The 14,458-nt window shown below is 37.4% G+C and overlaps 1 protein-coding gene across 5 annotated transcripts in view; it reads left to right on the forward strand.

Moving 5' to 3' along the window:
* Positions 1-14,458, forward strand: part of PKHD1L1 (PKHD1 like 1) — a 150,364-nt gene that overhangs the window by 89,611 nt on the left and 46,295 nt on the right. For all 5 annotated transcript variants that reach the window (XR_011543146.1, XR_011543147.1, XM_070630830.1 and 2 more), the window contains exons 50-55: positions 1,746-1,937; positions 8,101-8,252; positions 9,436-9,595; positions 10,146-10,317; positions 13,355-13,443; positions 13,778-13,926. Coding sequence is in view for 3 of the 5 variants with exons in the window: in XM_070630830.1 (XP_070486931.1) it covers positions 1,746-1,937; positions 8,101-8,252; positions 9,436-9,595; positions 10,146-10,317; positions 13,355-13,443; positions 13,778-13,926 (914 nt within the window). In the remaining 2 variants the exon portion in view is untranslated. The remainder of the gene's footprint in view (positions 1-1,745; positions 1,938-8,100; positions 8,253-9,435; positions 9,596-10,145; positions 10,318-13,354; positions 13,444-13,777; positions 13,927-14,458) is intronic.

Here is a 14,458-nt window from a genome sequence, read left to right on the forward strand (position 1 = left end):
TCCTTTTTCTCCTGCATTTGCAGTTTGATTTTGAATTAGCAGCAGATTTTGAGCAATATTTATTGGTCACAAAAGGAAGCCGTCTCAGTTTTAGAACTTCCCCATTTTATACTCAGTTAATTATACCGATAAGACACTGTTTATATTACTACCCAAATTCTCCAGCTAGTCATGCCCCATAAATGTATAAATTTCAGGTTTATTTGCATAAGCAATGTCAACAGACTGGATATAGCCTGCTAAAGTACTTTAAAGGGAAGTAATAAGTTATAGGCTTGCTGTTAACCTTTTTCTTTTCAAAATCACGCCATTTGCAATAATATGGATGGACGTAGAGAGTATTGAAATAAGTCAGACAAAGAAAAATACCTTTTGATTTCACTCATATGTGGAAGATAAACATATAGATAAGGAGAAAAGATTAGTGGTTACCAGAGGGGAAGAGGGTGGGGGAAGGGCGAAAGGGGTGAAGGGGCACAATGTATGGCAATGGATAAAAACTGGACTGTTGGTGGTGGACATGACACAGTCTATACAGAAACTGAAATATAATAATGTACACGTGAAATTTACACAATGTTATAAGCCAATATGACCTCAATAAAATAATTTTTAAAAAAGGGGGCTGGCCCCATGGCTGAGTGGCTAAAGTTTGGTGTGCTCCACTTTGGTGGCCCAGGTTCACAGGTTAGGATCCCAGTTGCAGACCTACTCCACTCATCAGCCATGCTGTGGAGGCATCCCACATACAAAGTGGAAGAACATTGACACGGATGTTAGCTCAGGGCTAATCTTCCTCAAGCAAAAAGGAAAGAGGAGGATTGGCAACAGATGTTAGCTGAGGGTGAATCTTCCTCTCTCGCACACACACACACAAATAATAATAAAAGAAAAAATAAACTTTAAGATTGGAATTAGTTCAAATAATATGTTAACTCTATCATAAAACTTAACCTACTTTGTAAGTTAAATTTTTTTTACCATTTCAAGTTCAGAGTATGTCACGTTTTCTGTAAATATTCATAGTTTCTAGAATTTAGTGGCTTTACAAATTTTTAATGATAAAGACTTGTCTAAATAAGATAGCAAGGGTGTATGTATGTGTGAGAGAGAGATTCTGCATAATTCTCTATAAGAGGGAGACAATTTACAATTGAACTTACAGATATTAACAGTTTACTTTTGAAAGTTCTTGAAAGATGGAAGAATCAATATTCCATCTTGAAAGATGGAATCTCAATATTTAAACAAACTGAGTTCTCAACCACAGTTGTTGACGTCTGTCTCCTGTTCTAATTGTGGCTCTAAAAGGGAAACATTTGGATGGTTCTAATATGCAAAGCTGTGTGTAACCTTTATTAGTTTACTGAATTTAGCTTAGATTTTTAATGTGAGCTGGCAGTCCATCAATTGTGAGTATAGGCTCCATGGTCGGACTGCCTAGATTTGAATCCTTCCGTGTGTCCTTGACCACATTACTTGTTCCACTTCCCATCCTCTACTTTGGCTCTCATAGGGGCTTCAGATCCTGTGTTTCAGCTACATTCACAATAAGCTCCGTGATGGGAGAGTCCACTGCAAAGCCTCTGTGTGAGGTCCTCTTGCCCCATGCCAAAAAAAAATTACCCAGACTTTTAGATTTTATTGGTGGTACTATGGGTCACAGTACCTATAGCTTGTAGACAGTTTGGTTTTTTAGTTTTCTAACATGAAATAGGAAACATGCTGTTGTGTTCATGTCCTAGGTCACAAGGGACACACGGTCATTCCACACAGCCTGCTGCTGGACCCTTCTCACTGCAATCAGGAAGCCGAGTGGAGTGTTGGGTTCCCCGGGGCCGTCTGTGATGCCTCAGTCAGCTTCCACCGTTTAGCATTCAACAAGCCTTCCCCAGTGTCTCTGCTCGAAAAGGATGTGGTTCTCTCAGACTCTTTTGGTAAGTGAAATATAATAGTTTGTGCCACTAATTTAAATATGTTTTCCTCAGTTTTCATCATCATCTTCTTGAGTTGTCTCTCACTGTTTACAACATTGGAAAAAGCATGATATTTATATCAGTCAGAAGATAGGCAGGAAACAAATAACACACCCAAAGTGGGCATGTGAGGAGTATTGAATAAACGCATGGACCAGCATGATATTCTGCTAATTAAGGAACCTCCAGCCAATGTTATGACAGAGAGCAGGAAGGTTGACATAGCCCTTGGAGCGAGACAGTAAAAATATACCACTGTTCCTGCCACTGAAGGCAAATGCTTTTGATTATCTTCGCTGATTGAAATGGGTTGGGGGGAGCGTTTGCTAGTCACTAGCTGCACACTAGGCACCAGAGACTGTTGATGTACTGATTTGTTTCAGTAAAGACACTGTACCTGCAACACCAGATGTGCTTGACATCATTACCTAACTAGATTGCATTAATTTACTATCGTTATTCATGATCCGTCTGGCATTTGCACCAGCCAAACAAGCAAATTAAATGGGAATGTGGTAGGAATCCTGATCCTCACATCCCTCAGATCTTTCATTGTAGCTCTAATATCTGTATTTTCTCCCTCCAGGGTTTGGAATTGCGGTTAGTATATTATCTTGTAAAGGAGCAGGGAGGCATGGTGCCCAGAGTGTTCGCTCAGTCCTTCCTACCAGATTTTCCCTTGCTTCATTTAGGGAACCAGTGTGGAATTCTTCCAGTTACTAAGTATATCTATTCCCATCATACCTGACGTAGTCTATTCTGACTGGCTCAGAGCTATTTATCTATCTCTTTATCATTACATCCATCCAGTCATCATCTGTCTAGGAGTTATTAGCTAAAATATTGACCTACAATTAATCTACTCTCACATACACTGTTCTGATGGACTGCAGATTTTGGAAAATAGAAAAACATTGATGAATCAAAGATTTGCTACACAGGTTATTATCAAAGATAGTTTTCTACATTTTCTGCATAATTCTAAACAATGTAGCTTCTTGATGACACTATGTAAAACTGTCATCACTAAAGTCTAATCTAAACATATAATAAGGAACCATGAATATAGAAATAGACTTTATCAACAGAATCCAAGTGCACTTATTTCTCCTGGAATAGTATCAACATTAACCATTTTCTCCAGTATATTGCAAATACTTTCATAACGTTACTTGAAAATGCTATCAGCATTTCCAAATTCACATTTAATGATATTGACAAGGTAGAAATTTGCAATTCAAAACTAAAATCATGTATCTTAATATAAGCCAAATGAATTTTGAAAATCCGTAGCATGATTATACCGGTCACACTGAAGCTGCTAAAATTACCTGTGTCAAATCCATCAGGACGTGCTGGAATTTTGTTATTCCACTCCATGTTATCAGATCCTCTAATTAAAATATTTATCATAAGAATTTCAACTTCTGTTCTTCAAACAGAGTTCTATATCTGTTCCTGCTACACATTCTGGAACTGGAGAAGGAACCATAGGATGGGCCACGGGCCCCAGTGGACTATCTGTGAGGCTGAGCAAAGACCTGATCTACCACCTGCCCTTCATTAGATCCCACTCTGGCTGGTAGACCATGTTAGCATGGTGGCATTTAGGGTGTTTGAAGACTAGCATCAGTTCAGAGCCAGGATCTAAGAACTCTTGGAAGGTCTGGATAGTTTCCTCTCCCTAGTGTGCGGTAGCCTGATAAATGGCCACAGATTCCTCCCATTCAGTGGAGGGATTCCCAGCCTGCAAATTGGCTTCGATCCAGGAAATAAGTAAGAAGCAGTGAATTTCCGCCTGGGTAACTTGAGTTCAATTTCTGTCCTCCAAGACATATATAATTTTTCTTCCTATGTGTGCCAAACATGACCTTCATATGCTACCTACCCATTTTATTTTTAGGAACCCTGAGATTAACTAGCTATCACCAGAGATTCCTACAAATTAGAATGCTTTATTCCTCTGGCCAATAGTTATTATGTTAATTAAACCTACCCTTATATCTGATGGTTAAGTACCACTTCCTACCTCTTTTGGATCCCATTACTCCTCCTGAGATCAGGGAACCCAATTGCATTGCAGCATCCTCCACCAGCTTCTCTGGCATCCAGAAAACAGCCACCATTGAGCTCTTTAAAGGGCTGGTAGGAGAAATGTGTTGTTACCATCACGAGGCCTGAAGAGGTGAAGGGAAGGAACAGTTATGTGAACTCAGAGACAGAGAGAGCTGTGTGAAGCAGGTTGCTGACAGAAGGTGGACCCTTTGGTTGAGAGATCCCGGAGCCCACTGAGAACCCCATACCTCCCCACAGGGAGTCAGGGAAGTAAGGACCTCTCCTTCACCTTCTTCCTTCCCTCTCTTCTCCTTCCTGTACTTCCCACTGTCCAAACCTAAGGAGAATGGTGAACAGTGGATCTGCAGGCCAAACAATAAGTACATAGCACCACTTCTGTCATTTATTATGATGATATAAGTTACTAGATTTAAAACATTCTTACTAAGGTTTTATCCTCCTACGAATTGAAAGGGTCATATACCTACGATATGAGTAAGAGTTATACCTCTGTCTCAGTAACTTAGTGACATGAACCCAGAAGCCATTCCTTTTTTTCCAATAATTAGATGTCCACAATGGAGCAACATCACTTAAACTTTTAGAGACTAGAGTGCAATAAGCAATATTTTAGGCAGAGTATCCGTGAATGTTTTCTTCCAGTTAAAAACTGACAGGCTAAGGGGCTGGCCTGGTGGCACAGTGGTTAAGTTTGCATGCTGCACTTTCATGGTGCCAGATTTGCAGGTTCAGATCTGGGGCACAGACCTCCACACTGTTTGTCAAGCCATGCTGTGGCGGTGTCCCACATACAAAATAGAGGAAGATTTGCACAGATGTTAGCTCAGGGTTGATCTTCTTCACCAAAAGAAAAGAAAGAAAGAAAAACAACCAAAAAACTGACAGGCTAAAATGAAAGGAACCAAAACATCAAAAGCAGAGGAAATTGCAGTCATGTATCACTTAACGATGGGGATATGTTCTTAGAAATGCGTCATTGGGTGATTTTGTCATTGTGCAAAGATCAGAGCATACTTACACAAACCAAGATGGCATACAAATCTAGATGGTGTATATAGCCTATACACCTAGGCTATATAGTACTAATCTTATGAGATCACTGTCATATATGCGGTCTGTCACTGACAGAAATGTCATTATGCATCGCAGGACTGTATTTTATTTGGTGAGATAATATTTTAGTGTATTCATTAATGTGTCGTAAAATAGATACTTATGATAAAATTTTTAATCATTTCACCAAATACTTTATAGCACAGCTATGAGTAGACTGAACATAAATATTTTATAAAGCATGGTTTAAAATAGTTTTACAGAGAACTCAGAGATGTGTAGCCTTCCTAAGTAAATTATTTTAAACATACAACATGACAAAGTATATCTACCTTTAGTTACTAATATTGAAGCAGTAATATTTGAACATTTCAAGTCTCTAGATTGGTTTTTTGGTGTTGGTGGTGGTGCTGATTTTAGGGAGGAGTTTTGTTTGTGTGTTTGCTTTTTGATTCAAGAAGTCTAATATTTCTGAATTTATGAGGTTGTCGCTTTCTTGGGAAGTCTCTGTGCCCTTTGGCCTACTCCCTTCAAGAATTAAGATTTTTATTTAATTACTAAGCTGTGAACACCTTGAAGGCAAGATCTATAAACTTATCTTTGTGTCACCCACAAAACTCAACACAGGATGTTGCAAATAGCAGAAAGTCAGTAGGTATTAAATTACAGTGAAATTGGTTGCAGTACTAGGACCAAATTGGAGAATTGAGAAAACATCATGCCAGGCCCTTTCCTTTTTAATGTGACATAAAAAATAAATCAGCTTTCAATAGGCAAATTTGGCTATTTTTATTCTCTCTCCATTGAAGTCAAATACAAGGATTTACTACTGAAAATTAAAATCAGAAAAAGAGGTCTTTTGTTTTGATTTGTATGTGTGCTAAATGAATCACAAGTTCAACAAGCATACTAGATCACTGGGAAATAAGACTTGGTATAACTTTATATATATCTTTTAGATTTTTTTTTCCTTTTTTTTTTCTCCCCAATGCCCCCCTGTACATAGTTGTGTATTTTTAGTTGTGGGTCCCTCTAGTCGTGGCATATGGGACACCACCTCAGCATGGCTTGATGAGCAGTGCCATGTCCGCGCCCAGGATCCGAACCAGCAAAACCCTGGGCCCCTGAAGGGGAGCGCTTGGCCACGGGGCTGGCCCCTACATATATCTTTATATATCTTTATCAAAGCATCTCACACATGACAGTGAATCTTTACATAAATATATGTATAAAGTTAGACCAGATGGCAAATTAATTTGAGCTACTTACTCTTAATGATACTATTTTTTAAAATACCAACTTCAAAGAGTCTACACTTCAGTCTAAGATGCTTAAAATCAATATACTAAAAATAATTGCAGCCAAAAAAATATTCAGAAAAACACAGGTAACTATGAAAATGAAAGTTAGTTTTACTTATGAAACTGAATTATCAAGAAATGTCAGATTGAAGTATAATTCCACGCATTAGCAAACTTCAGTGGGGTTTGATTCTGGCAAACATAAGAGGAAGTTCCAGAGGTTTGGGGTGATTTAATTAGCTTTTATATAAGTCAGCTATTGCTTCACCACAGACTATCCCCAACTCAATAGCTTAAACCTACAATCCTTGTTTTCACTCATGTGTCTGAGGGCTGGGTTGGTTGGTAGCTGGGCTGAGCTTGGCTCAGCCCCCATTGCTTCCAGGAGAGGATCCAGTGGGCTTTCTTCTTCCCCAAGGGTTGAATTCAGGTTGCTCCACGCATGCTCATCGCGGGGCTCAGGCTGCAGGGAGAGCAGCTGCCTGGGAAGCCTCTTCTCATTGCTGTGGCAGAGGCTCAAGACAGCAAGCCTCACCCAGCGAGTACTTTTCAAGCCTTTGTTGAGTGTCAGTTCTGCTAGTATCCCTCAGGCCAAGGAGGTCACCCAATGTCAACGGGGCGGGGAAGTCTACTCTCCCTTCAAGGAGGAGAGAGGAGTGGATATTTGCTGAATAATCCAAATTATCAGAGTTCTTCTCATACATTGCAGGTCTTTTGGAACAATAAAGTTTTACTGCCTCTTCTCATGGCCCTTTCAAAACGAATACTAATTCATAAGCCTATTAATTAGTGAATTTGTTCTCCCTTGATATTGGAATTTATTTTTTTCCCTTATCTCCCAAAGAAAAAGGATGACAGTTAATTTTATAATCTTGCTTCTAGCTACTTCCTCCTAAATTTTTAAGGGAAGAGCTTGTAAATTTAATATAAACTTCAATCAGAGATGAAAAGAGAGAGGTAAGGGAGAGAAAAAAAACAGAATATGGGCAAAAATCACAGATCTTTTCTTTATATTGTAAGAGATCTTTTCAAATCTTCTACTGAAGTTGTCAGGCACTGTCTTATGACCAGAGCTTTACTAGATAATATAGTTTTTCCCATAACAGGTAGTTCAAGTTCCAAGTTTGTCACTCACAAAATTTAGGGTATCGGGGCCAGTGTTAGTGGTAGGACTAGTTGTAAACTAGTTTCTTCGGGGCTCTGAATCAAAACTTTCCATTAGCACTTGCTATGCAGATTATAACTCAACAAATATAGGAGAATTTAATAAAGAATCAGAACATATGTTGGCATACATTGCAAATCAAGGATTCTGAAGAATTAAGTTCTTAAAAGAATAGAAATGGAATTATATTTCAGATCAATGATATTTAAAGCATTGTATTAACATATTTAAGCACTTTTGTTGTAGTAGTCGTAATAGTCATCGTTTCAATTTTATCTTTCCCTAAGGAATAAAGGCTCCATCTCAACTCACGACCCCAAGGGAGAAAGCATTTTAAGTTTCATTTAAGTGTAATATTAAACAGTGGGACCTTCAGTTCAACGAAGACAGAGCATAAGTAGTGAAATGCTGTACTGACCTCTTTAGAGACCTGTAGACTAGACTAATGTTTTACATTTGCACTTGTTCATAAAAGGAGAAATCTTCTAGAGATAGAGATTACAATTATTTGTTTTATGTTCTCCTACAGGCACAAGCGTTGTTCCCTTTCAGAAGAAGCGACTGACTCATATGTCTGGATGGATGGCTCTGATTCCAAATGCAAAGCACATTAACTGGTACTTTAAAGGTGTAGATCAAATAACCAACATATCATATACATCAACATTCTATGGATTTAAGGTAAACAAAGAGCTATAAAACCCATCTTCTAATAATTATGATTGCATATCACTCAAACGCAGCCTACACTCTCATCCTTACGCCAGTTGTTAGGCCCAGGATGCCCTTGCCACACATATTGACCTGTTCCAGCCCGACACACCCTTCACAACCCACCCCTAAATATAAAAAGCAAACTAAAAAAAGAAAGTTTGTTTAAGAGTCAAAGTAAGCAATCTTTCTGCCATATTCCTGTAGTACTAAGCTTGTGCCCTGTTATTATTACCGTGATGATAACTGACATTCATTGTGTGCTTATGATGTTTCAGGTACCAGTTAAGGGCTTTATTATATGTATTATGAAATATGTCAAACAAAGAAAGTAACAGTCCAAGTCCTGTATGTCCACCAGCTCGCTTTCTCTGAATCTAGCATTCTATGAATATTTACCTTTGATTTTTTTAAAAGAAGTGAACATTTTAGTTGAAGTGGAAGACCCCTGTATAGCCGGCTCACCCTAAACTCATTCCCTGTTCTCCACCTCTAATGGTAACCAGTATCCTGAATTGGGTGTTTTCATCCCCTTTCATGTTCTTCTTCTTACGGTGTATATGAGCAGCCAAAAAACAATACCTAGCATTGTTTTAAATGTTTTCAAACACTAGAGAAATAAAATATTCTCTAAATACATACATATATTTATGTATGTATATATAGAGAGAGAGAGAGACAGAGAGACAGAGAGAGAGAGATTTTCATTACCTTGGTAGAGTTGGCATTATTTCCATAGATGTGTGAAATGTCAAAAAACAAAATATAAATGCAAGATGAGAAACAAACTAAAACTTGTCTTAGGGGCCATCTCCGTGGCCAAGTGGTTAAGTTCACGTGCTCCACTGCGGAGGCCCAGGGTTCGGATCCTGGGTGCGGACATGGCACTGCTCATCAGGCCACATTGAGGCGGCGTCCCACATCCCACAACTACAAGGACCTGCAGCTAAGATATACAACTGTGTACAGGGGGTGTTTGGGGAGATAAAGTAGAAAAAAAAAAAGATTGGCAACAGTTCTTAGCCCAGGTGCCAATCTTAAGGAAAAAAAAAAACTTGTCTTAATATATGGATTATATGTCATCAAAATTAATGTGTATTATACAGGGTATTAACATATAAAACAAGTTACATATTTTTGCAAACTTTTTTAGGAAGAAGACTATGTAATCATATCTCATAACTTCACTCAAAATCCTGATATGTTTAATATTATTGATATGCGGAATGGCTCCTCCAATCCACTGGATTGGAATACTAGCAAGAATGGAGACTGGCACCTGGAAGCAAACACTAGTACTCTGTATTACTTAGGTATGTATTCATTAGGCAGAAGTGATTATGTTATCTATGCTTTGTCTAAAAGAGGAGAAAAAAATACTTAATGGGCAAATTTGTTATACAGTACCCCCTATATAGCAGGATTCAAGAAATGTTTGTTGAATGAAAGGACTGGAGACTAACTTTATGCTGGAAAAGGTCTTGAGCTGAATTAAGAATTTACATTTTACCTTTGGAGATAATACCAACACTCTTACACGTGACCCCAACATTTTACAAAATTAGGGGAAATGAGTACAATGGAAGCTGTCATGTATTTTGTTTCCATTTTTATTATTTATTTTTTTAAACAAAAATATTTAAGAATAAATTTTAATTGAGTTCTAAAGTATTCATTTTTGCCAAGATATTTTGACTATGGCTTCTCAATAAGATGTGCATTTTGTCTTTCTCCATATTTATTCCATACATTTGAATTGTATCAAGTTACTCTCTAAAGATATTTTCAAATTGCTGTGATTTTGTTTATATTCAAATACTTTGATCATCATGTTAATTTAAGCTGCTTTTAATTCATTTTCAGTGTCAGGAAGAAATGACCTTCATCAGAGCCAGCCCATTTCTGGGACTCTGGATCCTGATGTGAAAGATGTTATTATTAATTTCCAAGCTTACTGCTGCGTGCTCCAGGATTGCTTTCCTGTACATCCCTCATCAAGAAAACCAATTCCCAGGAAGCGACCAGCCACATATAAGTATATAAGGCCTTTTGTTTGTTAATACTCTTCAATAGCTCTTGAAATAATTCTTTTCATATGTCACTCCTGGATGAGGGAATAATGCACAGTGCCCTCCTCCTGCACAGGGCCTTGTAGGTTACAAAGCACTTCCACACTCACTGTTTCACCTGAACCTTACAACCACCCTGTTGAGAAAAGGGAAAAAGCTCATGAAAATTGCATCTGAAAGTTACTGGTTAATCTCAGCCTTGCAGAATGTTAGATCCGGATTAGATCAACTCCTTTATTATACAGTTAAGAAAGCTGAAGCCCAGTGACCTTAAGTGAATTCCCTGATATCACAGAACTTTCCAATGACATCCAGAATAGCACCAGAACTTAAGTCTCCTTGTTAATCCGATGCTTTCTTAGCAGGTTGTGTCTGTTTCTCTAGAATAACTATCTTGGTCAAACCTCAAAATATGACTTATTTAATTTCATTTCAAATATTTGAGCTCTTAATATATGTTAATTCTTCTAGTTAAAAATAATTTTTCTATCTTTGAAACTTATATAGCCTTTTACCTTTTTTTCTTACGTAAAATATCACTTTCTACCTTGAATTATAATAATTACCGTGTATGAGGATACTAGTCTTTAAGACCCTTAAAGGCGTTATCCTGATTTGATGTATATTTGTGTCCCTTATAGAGAAATAATAATCATAAAAATAATAATGGTGGTGATAAAAGCTAACATTTAGTGGGCACTTAAGAGCCCACTACTCTACATCAAATACAAATCAATGTTATTTGTTAAGTGAATTACGTTTCAAAATATACATATTTTGAAATATAGCCACATGTAGTGGCTATTGTACATAATAATAATAATAATAATTTAATTTGTTTATATATTAATGCAACCATGACAGAATATTTACTGAGCACCTGCTATGTGCCAGGCACTGTGCTGAACACTGGGGAGTCGATCATGGACAACATAGATGTGGTCCCTCAAAACACCCACATTCTATCCAAAGAGACAGACCCAACACAAGCAAACAAACAAATGAAAAAGTAAACAGAAAATAATTGTGAGTTGTAATTACAGGTTTTAAAAAGGAATGGATATGGTATTGGGACAGAGAGCAACGTGGTAGGGATCTCCTTTGGGAAAAGTGCTTAGGAACAGCCTCTCAAAGGAGGGGACATTACAGCTGAGACCCAAAGGACAAGGAAGAGCTGGCCGGGTGAAGGGTGAGAGAGGAGTGTTCAAGACCAAGGGTGCAACTTGAGCAGAGGTGCTGATGTGGGAAAGAGTGTCACATATCTATGAACTGAGAGAAAATCAACATGGCTGAACCACAGTGTGCGTGGGAGAGTGCCCTGGAGATGTTGTTGGAAACAGGTGGACACCAGACCATTCAGGTCATGCAGGCAGTTAGTATTAAGGAATACGGGAAGCCTTTAAATGCTGTCCAGCTGAGAGGTGACATACCACAAATTACATTTTGAAAAGACCACTTTTGCTACTCTGTGAGTATTACAGGACAGTGGAGAAGCAGGGAAGCATAAAAAGACTCCGGAGAGCTTTATAAGAGATATGGACCATCAAGGTTATTGGCCCAAAAAGCCCTTATAGAGGCTAAGGAAGATAAAATTATTAAGTAATTAATATTTATTAAGACTCATGTAATAGATTTAGATTGGTTTCGACTAAGATGTGATAGAAGTATACGCTGATATGCTACGTGTCTATGTCACAGTATAGGTTTTTTTGCCCCCGCAGTTTGAGTTCTGCTTACTGGAATAGCTATCGTTGGTTTATTAATTCGTATTATGCAGATAGCTATCAGTGAAAACAAACAGAATCTTGATCCAGAACTGGTACCTCAGGGTTAGAATGTAAAGCTCTAGCTGCACAACACACAAATGCTCAGTTTAGGAGGGTTTGGGCTTTATTGATCATAACAACAGGCAACAAGAAGAAGAATGTATAACATATGCATAGTGATAGTGACAGTACTGGTGGGTATAAAAATGAAAGGCTATTAATCTTGAGAAAAGCTAGATAAAAATCAATGATTGAATCTGTACGATGCTAGTCAGCTTATTTAGTTAGATAGATTCAACCCTAAAAAAATCTCCATTGAAATTACTTCATAAAAATAATGTATTACTATGAGTCTAAGTAATCTAACTGCTATCCTCTCTTTTGAACCCATTAGACAAATTTTTTAGAACAGGATTTTTGATCAACAGATTTCTCAGTAATACAAATGCATAATAAAAATATACATTTTAATGAAACAACCCGTACGTGGCCCTTTAATAGAATTCCAGAATTAGTATCATAGAATTTCTGAGTTTTTTAGGTCAGGAGAGCAACTTCTGTGAACATTTTCTAGTGGGAAAATACTGTTAACTTTATAATATTCTTTACAATAATTTGCATTAAAAGGTAGTTTCTAGAAAGTATAGTGATGAAAAGTAAAGACTGTCTTTCCTCCAGTGCACTTTCCATATTTATTTCGATTTAACATAACCTTCACTCTGGTTACAGACCTGCCATTCCTGTCCCTAGCACAGGGGCTTAACCTCATTGACTAATTCTTGCCAATTCAGAGAGCATTCTTCCATCCCTCCCTTCACAGACTCAAGCTGTGTCCTCCTGACCCTTTCCCCATGAAACAGCACCGTGTATGTAAGTGTATAAATGGACAAAAGATACTTTTCCCTTTTCCGCCATGGGAAATCCTATAAGGAAATTAAATAATTGACATTTTAGACAAAATTAGAGTATCGCATTAAGGATTTAGTGGGAGAAAAAGTGATTCAGATTGTGGATAGAAAGGAAGTTTTCTTCAATGGAGAATAAAACTACATATGTAGTTGTGTGTGTTGAGTATTTTACTAACTAAACACATTAGCTTGTCTACTTAGTGAAATTATAAACTATCTAATTTGCATTCTATCATCCCCCAAATATCTAGTATTGTGCCACGCCCTAAGGAGATAGTCATTAAATATATAAAAAGAAAACAACGGAACTTTTTCTCTTCTCTTTTCAGCTTATGGTCAAATGATTCTTTTTGGCAATCATCTCGAGAAAATAATTATACCGTACCTCATCCAGGAGCAAATGTGGTTATTCCCGAAGGTAAATACATAAACATAAAGAAATAAAATGCTTGTGTTATGCAACATGAGGATAGATGCCCCAGTAGTTAGCATTCCACCTTTATCCAGCGCACCTTGGGGAAACAGCAAATGGAGAAGGATTCTATTATTGTGTCCCGGATACAAGACCCAGCCCTCTGAGTTTTATGTGGATTTAAACCTGTAGATCATCTGGACAAGACGAGAATCCATCATTGTGTGGAAAAATGGTTGCAAACTTCAAAACCAGAATTCACTGAGTTGCCAATGTTTTATGTATAGGCAAGTGTCTATGAATTATGTTATATTTCTTATATTAAAGTATTGTTTTATAGGGACATGGATTGTAGCAGACACAGATATTCCACCAATGGAAAGGCTCATTATTTGGGGGGTTCTAGAACTGGAAGATAAGCATAATGTGGAAGCTGCAGAGTCTTCTCACAGAAAAGTTGTTTTGAATGCTACCTACATATTCCTGCAGGTAAGAGTGAGGGTCTTTTCATTTATCCCCTTATTAACCAAATTCTAAAATGTGGGAGATGTACTGAACAAATTATAACAAAACATATACCATTGAGGTGAATGAAAAATACAACTGACTCTAGCCCACGAAATGTGAGCCTCATGTAAGTCCACTATACTTCTGCTTTCCTTCAGATTGTGGACTAAACATTCCTTAAGGAGAGTTAGCATGCTACTGTTGAGTGTGAGGTTTGCCCATTGTCAATCCTACATAGAATATTTGTATTATTATTAAGTAAAGTTAAACTCAAAACTTGCTCCAACAGAGAATCCCCAAGAGTTCTAGAAAAAATTAAAAGAATTTAAGCTTTATTCTTTTTTTTAAACAGTGTTTCTTAAAATGAATGGACTTACATGGAATTATGAAAACAGGATCGGACTAATAAAAATATTTCAAGTGTTTGGAACAATCACCTCATTTTCTCATAAACCTTAGATGTTCTTGAATATGTAACAGTTTAATCAGTTTAATTGCTCTGTCAGTCTTCTAT

The sequence above is a fragment of the Equus przewalskii genome, chromosome 8, assembly GCF_037783145.1.
Source record: "Equus przewalskii isolate Varuska chromosome 8, EquPr2, whole genome shotgun sequence".
Taxonomy (NCBI): Eukaryota; Metazoa; Chordata; class Mammalia; order Perissodactyla; family Equidae; genus Equus; species Equus przewalskii.